Source organism: Oncorhynchus nerka, linkage group LG28 (genome assembly GCF_034236695.1).
Source record: "Oncorhynchus nerka isolate Pitt River linkage group LG28, Oner_Uvic_2.0, whole genome shotgun sequence".
Classification (NCBI taxonomy): Eukaryota; Metazoa; Chordata; class Actinopteri; order Salmoniformes; family Salmonidae; genus Oncorhynchus; species Oncorhynchus nerka.
In genome coordinates, this window is record NC_088423.1 from 65,924,604 (window position 1) to 65,938,773 (window position 14,170).

General features: G+C 47.2%; 1 protein-coding gene across 1 annotated transcript in view; it reads right to left on the bottom strand.

Moving 5' to 3' along the window:
• LOC115112741 (neural-cadherin-like) overlaps positions 1–14,170 on the bottom strand; it is a 231,134-nt gene that overhangs the window by 95,145 nt on the left and 121,819 nt on the right. The window contains exons 8-16 of the mRNA XM_065013013.1: positions 12,731–12,903; positions 10,604–10,772; positions 9,759–9,929; positions 9,327–9,499; positions 8,469–8,636; positions 6,947–7,196; positions 5,235–5,362; positions 2,788–2,974; positions 1,012–1,155 (exon numbers count right to left, since the gene is read on the bottom strand). Of these exons, the coding sequence (XP_064869085.1) occupies positions 1,012–1,155; positions 2,788–2,974; positions 5,235–5,362; positions 6,947–7,196; positions 8,469–8,636; positions 9,327–9,499; positions 9,759–9,929; positions 10,604–10,772; positions 12,731–12,903 (1,563 nt within the window). The remainder of the gene's footprint in view (positions 1–1,011; positions 1,156–2,787; positions 2,975–5,234; positions 5,363–6,946; positions 7,197–8,468; positions 8,637–9,326; positions 9,500–9,758; positions 9,930–10,603; positions 10,773–12,730; positions 12,904–14,170) is intronic.

Below are 14,170 nucleotides of genomic sequence, written 5' to 3' on the forward strand. Positions count from 1 at the left end.
TGCTTTATTACCCAAAGTGGCCCGGAGACTGTCCCCTCACGCGGCGCACTGTGTGTTGAGATTGCGGAGATGGAGCTGGCGGCGCGGCCGAGCCAATTCATCACAGAGAGGTGGTTGCTGCTCCACAGGCCTACGCGCTCCAACATGATAAATGTCTGATAATATGAAGCTACGCCCCCCTTCTCTCCTATTCCCATAGCGGACTGATAAAGAGCCCTCACCGTGCTAGCTAGCTGGCGCAGCACCGAAGGAGATGATATGCTTCACAATGGATTTATTGTAGCGGTCCGTGTGAGCTAGAGCCGGCTGAATGAGGGTGAGTCAGGTGAATAAATGACAGTGTGTTAGTATAGGTTGAGATGGATGGGAGAGGGGTATGGATGGTGCCCATAGGGGGAGAGTTATTATAGGGCTTGCTGCAGTCGAGAGAGAGAGTAGAGTTGCTGTGTGCTGTGTGTGTGTGCAGTACCTGGCCTGGGAGTTGATGAGCCTATTGGGATGTTAAGGATGTCCTTTCTGAGCTATTGGGGAAGCCACATGGAGACTTATGCAGTTTGTATGAAAAGAAAAGCTGATTTGTATTCTGTATACACTGCAGTACCTTGATAAGTTATATGACACACCAACAATCTATAACATGAAATCGATGTGAAACATACAGTCAAATGTTTGGACACACCTACTGTACTCATTCCAGGGTTTTTCTTTATTTTTTACTATTTTGTACATTGCAGAATAATAGTGAAGACATAACAACTTTTAAATAACACATATGGAATCATGTAGTAAGCAAAAAAGTGTTAAACAAATCAAAATATATTTTATATTTGAGATTTTTCAAAGTAGCCACCCTTTGCCTTGATGACAACTAGGGCATCTCAACCGTATTGTTTTTGTTCAGGGTCATGACCTGAGGATAGATGGAGAGCCCTCGTAACCTCTCACACGTTCACTGAGCCCCGGGAGAGTGTGAATGACAGGGAAGTAATTTCCTCCCTCTCCACCACTTACCTTCATCCTCGTCATTAGCACTGACAGTGAGGATGGCAAAGCCCACGTCTGCATCCTCATCCACGTCGACTTCATACACCGTCTGAGCAAAGACAGGCTTGTTATCGTTCACATCGCTGATGAAAACCCTCACGTACGCCGTGTCTGAAGGAAGGAGAGAGAGAGCACAGAGTGAGAGATTAAACGCCAGTCCCGCTCTTATTCTGTCAACTTGAACATATCCCCCCCCCCCTCTTTCCCTCGCTCTTCTTTATCCCTCTATTTCTCCCTCCATCCTCCTATCTTCACCCTCTGTTATTCCTCAGATCTCTCCCTCTCTCTCTCCGTCTGAGTCTTTCGTTTCTGAAGCAATCCGTAGGCAGATGTGAAAAGAGACCCTTGAGGGGAGGAGGGAGTGGGGTCCATCCCAATATAATATGCTCCCTTTGATATGAGTATGAAAAGGAACATCATTTGCAATACACTCTTCATGATAAGATCAATTATGTAAGCTGGTTGCAAGGAGGGCTCGCAGTTTAACACAGAGATAATGCAGCCTGGCAGCAAAACAAGCCACAACCTCCAACTTTTTACACCTTTCTGAGTCTGACGGAGGAGAGGAGAAGGAGGACATATCTGTTGGGCAGATGCAGCCATCGTCAATTGATTTGTCTCCTCCTCTCCTGTGTTCCAGACACACACAGGGAAGCATGGCAAGTACACAGTGTCAACACCGTGACAGATTGCTCTTTACTCGTAAACACTGCTATTGCATCAAGGTCGTGTTTACGACCCCTCCTCAATACTCCTCTATCCTTGTGTCTAGTCTTCTTTCTTTTCTTTTTTGAACAGCTGTCATCGATCACAACATCGCCCTACTCCTGGGATCCTCCAATTTCATTCAGTATACTCTTTCGTCGAGTGAGAGGGAGAGAGAGATTGAGAACGTGAGAACGTGTGTGTGTTTGCATGTTTGAATGTGTTTTTTCCCCACGATTCACACCCCCATGTTAGTATGTTGTATAAGACAGGCTGTAGGTGCCTGTTGCTGGGCGGGAGAGGGGATGGACGGATAGTGAGGGATGGAGGGTTGAAGGCCCTATAGACTCCTTCTACATGCTTAAGCAAAAGAGCAGTGTTCTGAGAGGAGTCTCCATCCTTCTGAAGCCCCTAGTCTCTAATCCTCTTTATTTTTTAAATATATTTTTTTATTTAACTAGGCAAGTCAGATAAGAACAAATTCTTATTTACAATGACAGCCTACCCCTAACCCGGACAACGCTGGGCCAATTGTGCACCGCCCTATGGGACTCCCAATCACGGCCGGCCGGTTGTGATACAACCTGGAATCGAACCAGGGTCTGTAGTGACGCCTCTGAGAGCAACTTTTAATAATCTATGATAATATGAATGAAAAATACATTCTCCTTAAGACCCTGTCTAGTTGTTCATCAGCGGGTGAGAGTTCCCTCTGGGGAGAGATACGCACATTTGGTAGAGAGAGAGAGGATCCCTCCCCACCAAAGAGACAAGCAGCAGCTCAGACTTAAATGACGTCCTGAAACAGCCTTCCAAACCCCAGCTCTCCTACTGTAGTACCAAAGCTGGCCAGAAAATGGGGTCATTTTTCAAATGTATTGAAATGTATTCAGACATTGCGCACAGTGTATTCCTAAGTCGTCACAATTTGATAAGCCGTGCTACTGTGTGCATACTGCATGCATTGCTGTTCTCTCTCTCGTCCTCTACCATCCTCCAGCCCTGTTGAGCTGATGAGCTGATCTGAGCTGGCCTCACCTGAGTTGGGCTGTCCATGTTTCCCGGGCCGTGCTGACTCCCAGCCGTCCACTGACTTGACCTCCAGCAGGTAGGAGCCTTTGGTCTCACGGTCAAACACGGTCTCTGTGTAGATGGAGCCCAGCTCAGGATCAATCCGGAAGTACTGGTAGTCCCCACTGCGGTCGTTTAGCAGGGAGTAGGAGATCTGAGACAGACAGAGAGAGAGAGAGAGAGAGAGAGAGAGAGAGATAGAGAGAGAGAGAGAGAGAGAGAGAGGAGGAGGAGGAGGAAGAAGTGGAGGGAGAGCAGGAGGCCAGGGTAGAAGAGAATGAAGGATGAGGTTAAAGAGAGTGGAAAGAGAGGAAAGGACGTCGGAGATAAACAAGGGATGAGTAAGAAAGGATGGACGTGAGAGAGACAAGGGATGAGTATGAAAGGATGGACGTGAGAGAGACAAGGGATGAGTATGAAAGGATGGACGTGAGAGAGACAAGGGATGAGTATGAAAGGATGGACGTGAGAGAGACAAGGGATGAGTATGAAAGGATGGACGTGAGAGAGACAAGGAAGACAGAGATGCAGAGTAAGGATCACCAAAGGTAGGTGAGTGAGACGGGAGAGAGAATAATAGTTTTATTCAAACAATAGTTTATTGTAAAAATAGTCTATAACACCATGCATATGATTCATTTATTTCTCTATTGGGGTGGATGTGTGCACACATTCTTATTTAACCAAACTTGAATGAACTACTCTGGAGCAGAGAGATCTCATTCAACCCAGCCACATGTGACCCTCTGTGACAATTTATTTCTATATCAATAAAACAAAGCTATGTCGTTATAATTTGGTTTAAAGCAGGAGCCTGAAGTCTATTCACCAAAGAAGAATGAACCTAATTTTAATATTCAAACGGAACAAAAGCTGCGTCGACGAGCTATGAATGGCATTCAACAGCCACAGGAAGTTATTCAGCGAAATTCTTTGAGAGAGAGGATTGAAACTGCATGGGTCAAAAAATGAATTGGGTCGTACAGGGGAAGAGCACAAATTAAAGGCTGAATTAAATGTAATGCCGTAATAAAAAGGTTGGCGGGGTCAAGTTATTGGTAGAAAAAAACAGACAGGCGTGAAAAAAATCATTTTCATATTCACGCCCATCAACGATCCTCATTATCTAAACGTGGGCCTGCATGGTATCTATGATTCAGCCTGCCTCGACAAGAGCAAGCAATTAAGCAGCCAAGGACGCTGTGCCTGCAAAGAACTGAGTACATTTTATGCACCCCTGTGCCGATAGACATGGTGTCCTCGTACTGGGAATTCAATTATGAGTAGACTCCCTGTACTGTTGGTGTGCGTGTGTGTGTGTGTGTGTGTGTGTCTGTGTGTGTGTGTGTGTGGGGATGTGCGTGTGTGCGTGCATGCATGATTGTGTGTGCATAGAGAGCAAGACAGAGATCAAGAAAGAGATACACAGAAAAGCAGCAGGAAATGTAGACAGTGCTGTGTGTGTGTGTGTGTGTGTGTGTGTGTGTGTGTGTGTGTGTGTGTGTGTGTGTGTGTGTGTGTGTGTGTGTGTGTGTGTGTGTGTGTGTGTGTGTGGGGGATGTGCGTGCATGCATGATTGTGTGTGCATAGAGAGCAAGACAGAGATCAAGAAAGAGATACACAGAAAAGCAGCAGGAAATGTAGACAGTGCTGTGTGTGTGTGTGTGTGTGTGTGTGTGTGTGTGTGTGTGTGTGTGTGTGTGTGTGTGTGTGTGTGTGTGTGTGTGTCTCCAGATCTACTTTGAAACCAAAGTATAAAACGAAGACCTCTGTACCATGTCAGGTATAGAGTTTACATTTCAATATTACATCACAGATGACTGAAATAAAACAAAACCGTTTGACATAGAAACACCCGATTTTCGGGGGGGGTTGAAAAAAATTGAATGTTTATTAATTATGCAATTCTGAAAAATCTGAATAATATTCCACCCATGAGGCCACCAGGTAATTTACCTGCAGGAAAGGGGGAAGCTTCAGTATGTGTGAAGTGCCGTATTGTATGTTTTATACAGTGTGTTGCTCTCAGCTCAGGAAGCCAAACCGAAGTACAGATTTTATGGGCTACAGGAAGCAGACCCTTGTGGAGGATCACCATCCTACAGAACTATGGATGGGTTTTTCCATTTTCTACCTTCAGTGTAAGACTCCAAGGTGAAATTAAAAGGGGAATTGCTACTGTGGGTTTACACTTGAGTGGTTTCAGCTTATCCGGTTACATACTGGTGGGTTGTTCACAAGGATTTAAAGTAAAAACAACGGTTGACAACACTAGGCCTGGAGTTCCTCAAATACTCCAGATTTTCTGAGAAATTGCTAAGAACCAGGACATGTCTCCACAAAAGGCCTCAGAGTAGGAGTGCTGATATAGGAGGCTTGTTTTGTATTTCCAGTATTCCAAAGTGTTCCGTCACCTTTCCGTTGAGTCCCAGGTCCAGGTCGTTGGATGACACCTGCGTGACAAACGTCCCCACCGCCGCCCCCTCTGTGACCGACGCCTCGTAGATGGAGGAGGTGAAGAAGGGAACATTGTCGTTCACATCTAGCAGAGAAAAACACCAGCATTATCCGTCATCATTTGGCTCAGTATTTTCTCCGTGAAAGAGTTTTATAAGGAGTAGAATGTCGTTCACGCAGCTGGCTGTAAAACACGGTGGCAGCAGACTCCATTCTGTGTCCGGTAGTCTCTGTGGCTAAACATTTGTTGACAGAGATTAATGGAGACCTTCAAACTCCTGGAGGTGTATTCAACCATTTCAAAGACCTCTTTGTGACACTCGAGAGCTCACGCTATTTGTCACCGTTCAACCGTTTCCACAGAGAAATGATACAAACAGCTTGTTAGAGTCATTTGTCTATTGAACTCAATTACCTCTTTCTTAACTGTTAAAGAGAACTATCGCAATAACTTTACAAGAAACTTCTACAAAAATGGTTTTCTTTAGAAGAGGACATTTCATGATAGTTAGTCCAGGCTCGGATGCATTCAGAGTAACGATGCACTTCCATGTTGTTTTTTTTGCAGAAAATGTCTTAATCTATGAATTAAACATGGGTCCTAAATCCATTACAACCCTCCTCTTTCCAGCCCTCCCTGCCTCCCTCCATCCTCTGGAGAAGAATGAAGGCTCACTTATTAAGACAGATAAGGGAGAGGAGAAGGAGTGAGGAGGGTCTGGCCAGATTAATTATGTCTCTCTGGTTTAAGACTAACTCTCATGAATGATAGAGGGGGAGATGAAGTCTGGTTAGAGGGAAGGGGGAGGATAAGAGGAGGGAGCCTGGATCTGGGCTACGGTGGGTATGAAAGCTATTTTGGGACAGAGGGTCAGGGGTGGGCTGAACTGCAGTAAGAAGCCGCGGTAATGGGGAATTAAGCCCAGATCGGGAGACTGGAAATCAACTTGATTTGAATAAAAAAGGTTGAAAGCCCAGTACATCATGCTTTCTGGGGTTAGTCTGGAGGAGAGAGAGAGTCAGGAGGAGAGAGAGAAAGAGGGACAGAGCGAGAGAGAGAGAGAGAGAGCGAGAGAGCGAGAGAGCGAGAGTGTGTGTCAGAGACATAAAGAGAGAGAGAGAGAGAGCGAGAGAGAGAGAGAGAGAGAGAGAGAGAGAAAGAGAGACAGAGCGAGAGAGAGAGAAAGAGAGACAGAGCGAGAGAGAGAGAGAGAGAGAGAGAGAGAGAGAGAGACAGAGAGAGAGAGAGCGAGAGAGAGACAGAGCGAGAGAGAGCGAGAGAGAGAGAGAGAGAGAGAGAGAGAGAGAGAGAGAAAGAGAGACAGAGAGAGAGAGAGAGAGAGAGAGAGAGAGAGAGAGAGAGAGAGAGAGAGAGAGAGAAAGAGAGACAGAGAGAGAGAGAGAGCGAGAGAGAGAGAGAGAGAGAGAGAGAGAGAGAGAGAGAGAGAGAGACAGAGCGAGAGAGGGAGAGAGAGAGAGAGAGAGAGAGAGAGAGAGAGAAAGAGAGACAGAGAAAGAGAGACAGAGCGAGAGAGAGAGAGAGAGAGAGAGAGAGAGAGAGAGAGAGAGATGGTTGTGTACATTGTTGAGTCGATGCTGCTGGGATGGAAGTAAAAAGGGAAAGTATTATGGGTTGTTTGTATGAGCAGGTTGCACGGCTCTGTCTTACCTGTGATGTTCAGATGGACCGTAGTGAACGCAGCCAGAGGGACTGCAGCCACATTCTGAGCCCGGACCCTCAGTATGAAGTTCCTGGTGGTCTCATAGTCCAGGGGCTCAGCCACCAGGATGGAGGCAGAGCCATCCTCACGATTAGGGGTGAGATAGAAGCGTACAGGCATGTTGGTCTCCGGCACCATCCCATCCTCCAGGTTATAGGTCACTCTAGGGTCCCCCAGCGGAGAGGTGGCCTTGATAGTCTGGGGTTCAGAGAGGAGACCGAGAAAGGTCAAAACAGAGGACAATAGCAGTCAATTCACAGCTTTAGGCTTCAGGCCGCCTGCAAAACAAGCAGCTCTACAGATCAACTACAACCTACTGTGGCCCATTAAATCTTCCCCGAAGAGTACAAATGTATCTTGCTGATCCCTTAGAACTCCAAAGGAAACCTTCACTCTCGCTCTCCCTGTTCATTTCCCCTCACTCACTCACCCTCTCTCGATCACTCTCAGTGAAATATTCATCTGCATTTTTAATAGCCTTAATAGCTTCTAAAAGATCCAGAGGAAATTCAGCAAATTCATTTTCAATGCATTAGTTAAAAAATAAAAGTAAATGCCTATGAATAATCCAGCGCTCGTGATTGCCAGAGCCTGGCTCGTAGAAGTAATGAAGCGGTTGGCTTAAAATAGAGGCGATGGAGGATGAGTCTGGACATGGGCAGGGAGAGGGGGAGCAGAGGGAGGGGGGGGGGGGTGTTGGCTGGAGTAAGTTGCCATGAGGATGTAGGGCTATCCCAGGACACAGCAAGTGCCAGAGAGAGGGAGGATGGGAGAGTAGGGATGGAGGTTGAGCCCTGAGGGAATTATCGACTCTCGTCTTTTGCCGTAGACCATAATAGCTGGGTGTCCATAGAGCACGTCATAATACGCATCACTGTGCATTACTGCAGTGAAATGGTAAAGGCAGCTAGTGGCACCGAGCGTTGAGGTGTTTGTAAGGTACAGTATAGTAAGAGCCGTATAATGAACAACTTTAAATGTTAGATCAAACAAGTCTACTCCATGATGCTTTTATTTGCTTTGAAGCCTTGGGAAAACACTGGTTCACAGCTCAAAATACCCTCCTCAAGTTACCAGCCCCATTTCTGTAATGCGTATCTAACCTAATGTGTGTCATCATGTCCCAACCTCCCCTTAACTCACCTTTCTCTAACCCCATGCACCTCAGAGTGCCTGTTTCATGTTACATCTGCCATACCCATCCTAATTTGTATTCCATCATCATTCATGTTCAACTCTGCCCTAAGATAACCCCTAAGTCCCTCTACCTCCCCCAGGACATATAATCCCATGCGTCTGTTAAAACATGACTTAATCTATTTCTCCTCCACATACAACCAACACAGTAACCCTACATCCCAAATGTCACCCTATTCCCTACTCGGCGCATTACTTTTGACCAGAGTGCACTACATAGGGAAATGAATACCATTTGGGACGTAGCCTGTTTGTCCCGGTTCCCCATCTTACCACTATGGGTGTGTCCCTGACGGTATTCTCTGGGATGACCACGTCAAAGCTGTCCCTGTCCCACTGAGGAGGCTGGTTCTTCACGTTGGTTATGGTGACGGACAGCTCCACCGAACTGCTCCGGTTCCCCCCGTCCGTGGCAACTATTTCCCGGGTGATGTAGGTCCTCTGTAGTCATAGCAACAGCGTGGCAGTGACATGACACGTGAAATAAGAGCAGTTTAGACATGGGTGAAGAGGCAGGACAGCTAGAGAAGTCGTGAAACATAAGCCCCCCCCTGTGATTGTGTAGATTAGGTTACAGTGAGAGGCCTGTCACGCAGGGTGACAGTGTCAGGGAGTGTCAGAGGGACAGGGACATATGCTGGTTGTACTGTATTTGGCTCATGCTACTGGACATTGGTAGAACATTGGTAGTAACGGGTGAACGTAAATGACACTGTCTCATCTGACAGAGTGCTACCAACAGTGTTCTGCTGACAGAGGAACTCTGTAGTCATAGCAACAGCTTCCCTGGGAGCACTCATAATAACACCTCCTCGCTACACCAGGCTTCCCATTTCGTGCTATGTGATAAAACATTCTCCCCCGAGGAGGGACATTTACAGACTAGCCAGCGAAGAAGAAAACGGCTAAAAACCTCTCAAACATTAGCTTGTTAGATTTGTGCTGGCTTACAATGACTTTTTAAAATATCGAGTTAGACTTCCTCTATACTCTCGCTGAAGTGAGAATTATTCCCTGTAATGAGTCTCATCTCAACCAACAGATACCTGGGGCAGTACGACTTAACGTGCAGCTGAGATGGGTGACGGTTCTGTTAGGTTTAGTGTTAGGGGTTAAGGTTGGGTTCCTGACCTGTGAGATGGGCTGGTTGACGTAGACCCAGCCGGTTAGGGGGTTCACCCTCAGGTACTCTGGCTGTTCTTTAGACATGGAGTAGGTGACGGCGGCATTGGTGCTGTAGTCATCGTCGTGGGCCGCCACACGCAGGAAACTGGTGCCAATCATTGTGTCCTCCCGCAGGAAGTCTGTGGGGAAGACAACACGTCATATTCAATTGGATGAAAGCATTGTGAGCCTTAGCTCTGTTGACTAAACTATGTCTTGGCGAGATGAACACGGATCTGGTGCTGTCAATGAAACATTAACCAGGTAGACATGATCTGCAAATACTACTGGATCGATAGTAGGACTGGATTATGTGCATATGTGTGTGAGTGCGTGTGAGTGCATTTTTTTGTGTGCTTTTGCATGTCTATGTGCATGTGTGTGCGAGAGAGAACCTACACTCATAGCGTAGGTTCTCAAACTTGGGGCTGTTGTCGTTCTCGTCGAGAATGAGGATGTTGAGTTGACAGATCCCTATGAGGGGGTCTGCTGCCTGGTCCGTGGCGGTCACCGTCACCGCGTACTCCCGCTGACGCTCGCGGTCAAACTTCCTGGACGTCACTATCACACCTGAGGGAACAGTGTTGTACAGTGGTTGCTAGGGCAACGGACAAAGGCAGACCGGACACAACATTTTCTCTCAAACGCTATTACTGCCAGGGTGTTGGTTACTGTTTACACATGGTCAGCTCATCTATGCCACTTAATGAATATCATGTATTATGTTTAGCGAGCGTAATGCCATGTAATTACAGATATCAATACACGAATGAAGGACGTGAGTACACCGTAATTGACGTGCTATTGAAGTTGATGATGAAATGTTTGGTGTTTTGTAAATTGCACTTGAATTCAAATCAAAGTCATTCCGAGGATTCCTAACAGTTCATGCAAAGCCAATCCCCTCTCCTTTCACTCCTTTCTCTCCTCTATAAAAGGCTCATGATTGACGTCGACTGAACAGTTACATTTCATAAAGCAATTCCTTTTTAAACGAGGGCTTGTGCATTTTTTTTTTTTGTTGAACCGCAGTCTTTTCTTCCCCTTTTGAGTGCCGGCACATTTTGAAAGGGTGTCATTAAAGTGAATTAGTTTGAACTTTGGAATTCATTAAATACTTCAAGGTAGTTCCAAAGCGATCCAGAGACTTGTAACCCTTTCAGTACCAGATGACACAAGGCCTAAACACTATGGGGATGCTGCTAGGGTCCACAACCAAACCGTGAAGTTGGACTGTACGGTACCTGTGTCTGGGTGGATACTGAAGGCAGGCACAGTGCTGTCTTTGTGCATGAATCCATAGGTGACTCTCCCATTGGAGCCCTCGTCTGCATCCACGGCGTGGACCTGGAGGACAAACGTTCCCGCAGACTGGTTCTCCAGCACCGTTGTCCGCTCCCTGTACTGCTGGCACTGAGGGGGAAAGGGGAGACGGACAGGGATAGTGGGATAGAGTGAAAAAGAGAGAGAGAGAGAGAAGAGAAGAGAAGAGAAGAGAAGAGAAGAGAAGAGAAGAGAAGAGAAGAGAAGAGAAGAGGATGGGTAATGGAAGAATGCCAGTTACCAAATGACAGAGGAATAGGATGCATAGAAGGGGATGAAATTAAAGAAAAAGGTCATTCAGTTTATTGAGGACATGTGTGGAGGGAATGAAAGACAGAGGGATGGGAGGCAGTTATGAAATAGTCAAAGACAAGGGAAAAGGGGAGACGGACAGTGGAACGAGGGCAGAGAGATAGGAGTGAATCATTGAAAGGAGTTATAGAAAAGGAGGAGAAAGGGAATAGAGTATTAGAAGAGAAGAAGTAGAGAGAGGGAGAGAGAGGGGGAGAAAGGGGTTTGAGGAGGAACTGTCTCTCATTAATCCCTCTATGTTTTGCTCTGTAGAGATTCATCTGTGTTTTATAATTAAAGCGGCCTTGAATCAATTCCATCGAAGAAGATCCACAGAGATACGGAGTAAGCCTGGATAATTCGGATGTGCTCCGACGCCCACACACCTTCCTTCCTTCCTCATCGTCATCTGAGCGCTTGCTCGGTGTGTGTGTGTGAAGGGAAAACAGTCAAACCTTCCAAATCCCGTCTCTCTGCCATCATCAGATGGCTCATTTTGGCCTCAGACAGAGACAGCGTTTCAAATGACAAAAAGATCCCAGATCAATTCAGCAGCTCGTCTTTGATGCTTAGTTCTGACATCTAATTAATGACAAGGGAGCTCCTCTTCCACCCTCCTCTCCCTCTCCTCTGCCACCTCCTCCTCTAACCAACAGTCACAGTCTTCCAGGCCCAAATTCAATGTGTTTTCAGAGGTCAGGTGTCCCTAAGGGAGTCCCAGTCAGGGATGGGAGGGCTGTGGTGGATCTCAAACAGTGCCCCCCCCCTCCCTATCCAGTTGCATGTACCCCCCCCCCCCTCTTAGGAAGCTTCAGGACCTGGCACTCTCACAGACAACCCAACCCAGGCCCTTCTCTTAGGAGTCCCTGAGTCACTGATGCTCACAAATCCACAGGAACTGCCTGAACCTCGGCCAAACTCACAGGAGCAGGAGGGCCAGGGGCACAAAACAACATAAACACCGCTTTCTCTCTTCTCTCTGTCTGCTGTCTGCTGCCTGCACAGAGGAGGAAAAACTGAGCACACAGGAAAAGTGATCCAGCTGTGTTTTATTCTTAAAACACTTTCTCTTTGGCCTTTTTTCTCTCCCTTGTCCACACATCAGTTCAACTATTGTTTGAGCATGTTAGCTAAAATAAATACAACATAAAACAATTTAAAAAACTAAGCATGAAGGAGTCCTGAGGGAACTTGAAGAAAAGGTTGAAGCTCATCTTGCAGCCTAACATGTGAAACACGCATATGTATAAAATGCTAGTTAGCTAGCTTTACTGTGCGAGGCACAATTAGCTTCAAATATCTCAAAGGCAAAACTCATGTAATTTAAAATTGAAACTTCGGCAGAAAACAGGTAGGGCTGTGATGATTCGGCATATCTTTCAAACACTTCATTAAAAACCCGTAGCTGATCTAGAAATAGAGTGGGTCGGCCGGCTAATCACACCTCTGGAGGACGGAGAAGGAGAGGCAATAAATAGAGGAGATAGAGGGAGAGGGAGGGGAGCTGCAATAAACAGATAAGAGAAACTGAGAAACAAGAGCGATTTGGAAGGACAGAGAAAGACTAAGGTCTGGAAGTCAACCGGAGAGTACTGATGCTCATCTCAGAACTCCGCCAACACCTTTATTTAACTCTAACAGTAAGCCCCCATAGTAAAGGCTGAGAGACAGAGGCTGGGAAACACAATGAGCTGCAAAGAGATGTATGTTCAGAGCCAAACAGATATCAAAACCATGACAGTGAGAACAAAGCTTACCTTCCCAAAGACAGGTTTGTTGTTGTTGACGTCGTCCACGCCGACGATGACCCGGGCGGTGGATGAGAGGGCCTGGGGGCCACCAGAGGCGTTGTCATCGGTCGCTGTGACGTTCAGGATGTACTCTACCCCCTGGAGTCTGGGAGGTGGGCTGGAGCGCAGCCGGATCAGACCTGCATCAACCAATCAGAGACAAGTTATGACCTCACCATGAATGAGTGAACCTCTGCGTTCTCAAGGTCTCCTAACTGATGTATATAGGGCAGCAAATGCAAGAACGTGCTGTTCTATCAGCTTTAGACACTTTGTGCCTTTGGTTTTCCCATATACTGTATATATAACAGCATTAACTGAATTCAACCCTGGAGGGTCTGCTTGTGCTCCTTTGTTCGTGACTGACATATCTGGTGTGTAGAACAGCCGTGTCGCTCTCCTCCTCAACATCTCTCCCAGCGCGTGACTGCATCCAACAAAGGCGGTTGTCAATCCCCCCTTCGGTGATGCATAAAACAACAAAGGACGGTGTACGTCTGCTGTCTGTGTGACTGAGGTTCCTCTCACCTCCGTGGTGACCGTCCCCCTTTTCTCGGTGCCTTGGTGACTTTTTCTTCACTTCCTATTGGCTGTATCCCTAATGTGGGCGTCAGATTTCCATCCTTCTCTCTCTTCCGAGTGGTTTTTTTTCTTCATGTTGTATTCATCAGGCCTTTGGTGTTTGCTAACCGTGTGTGTGGGCTGCGGACACACTTAATGCATTCTGTCTTATCTTCTAAGACTCAAACAGGCACAGATGCAACCATTGGAGATGCACTGGGTACTGTATACATTTCCTTGGCTTTCACGGGGTCTGCGTTGGATGGAATCATATTACACCCTAACAGTGTTCCTCTTTAGAGATAGGCGCAGTCCGTCTATCTCTGCCTAACACGGTGACATGAAAGACACTGAGTGTCAGAGGAGAAGAGGGGGAGAAGAAGGGTGAGAGGAGGGTGAGAGGAGCGAGAGAGGAAGATGAGAGGAGGGGGAAAGGAGGAAGACAGGAGGGGAAGAGGTGGAGAGGGGGAGTGGAGGGGGAGATGGGGAGGAGAGGAGGATGAGAGGAGGGTGGGAGGAGGATGAGAGGAGGGGGAGAGGAGGTTGAGAGGAGGGTGAGAGGGGGGATGTGGTTGAGAGGAGGAAGACAGGAGGGGAAGAGGTGGGGGAGGGGGAGTGGAGGGGGAGATGAGGAGGAGAGGAGGATGAGAAGAGCGGGAGAGGAGGTTTAGAGGAGGAAGAGAGGAGGGGGAGAGGAGGGGAGGGGTTAGATGAAGAGGAGAGGAGGGAAAGTGGAGGGGGAGAGGAGGGTAAGAGGAGGGTGAAAGGAGGGTGAAAGGAGGGGGAGGAGGGAAAGTGGAGGGGGAAGGAGGGTGAAAGGAGGGGAGAGGAGGGTAAGAGGAGGGT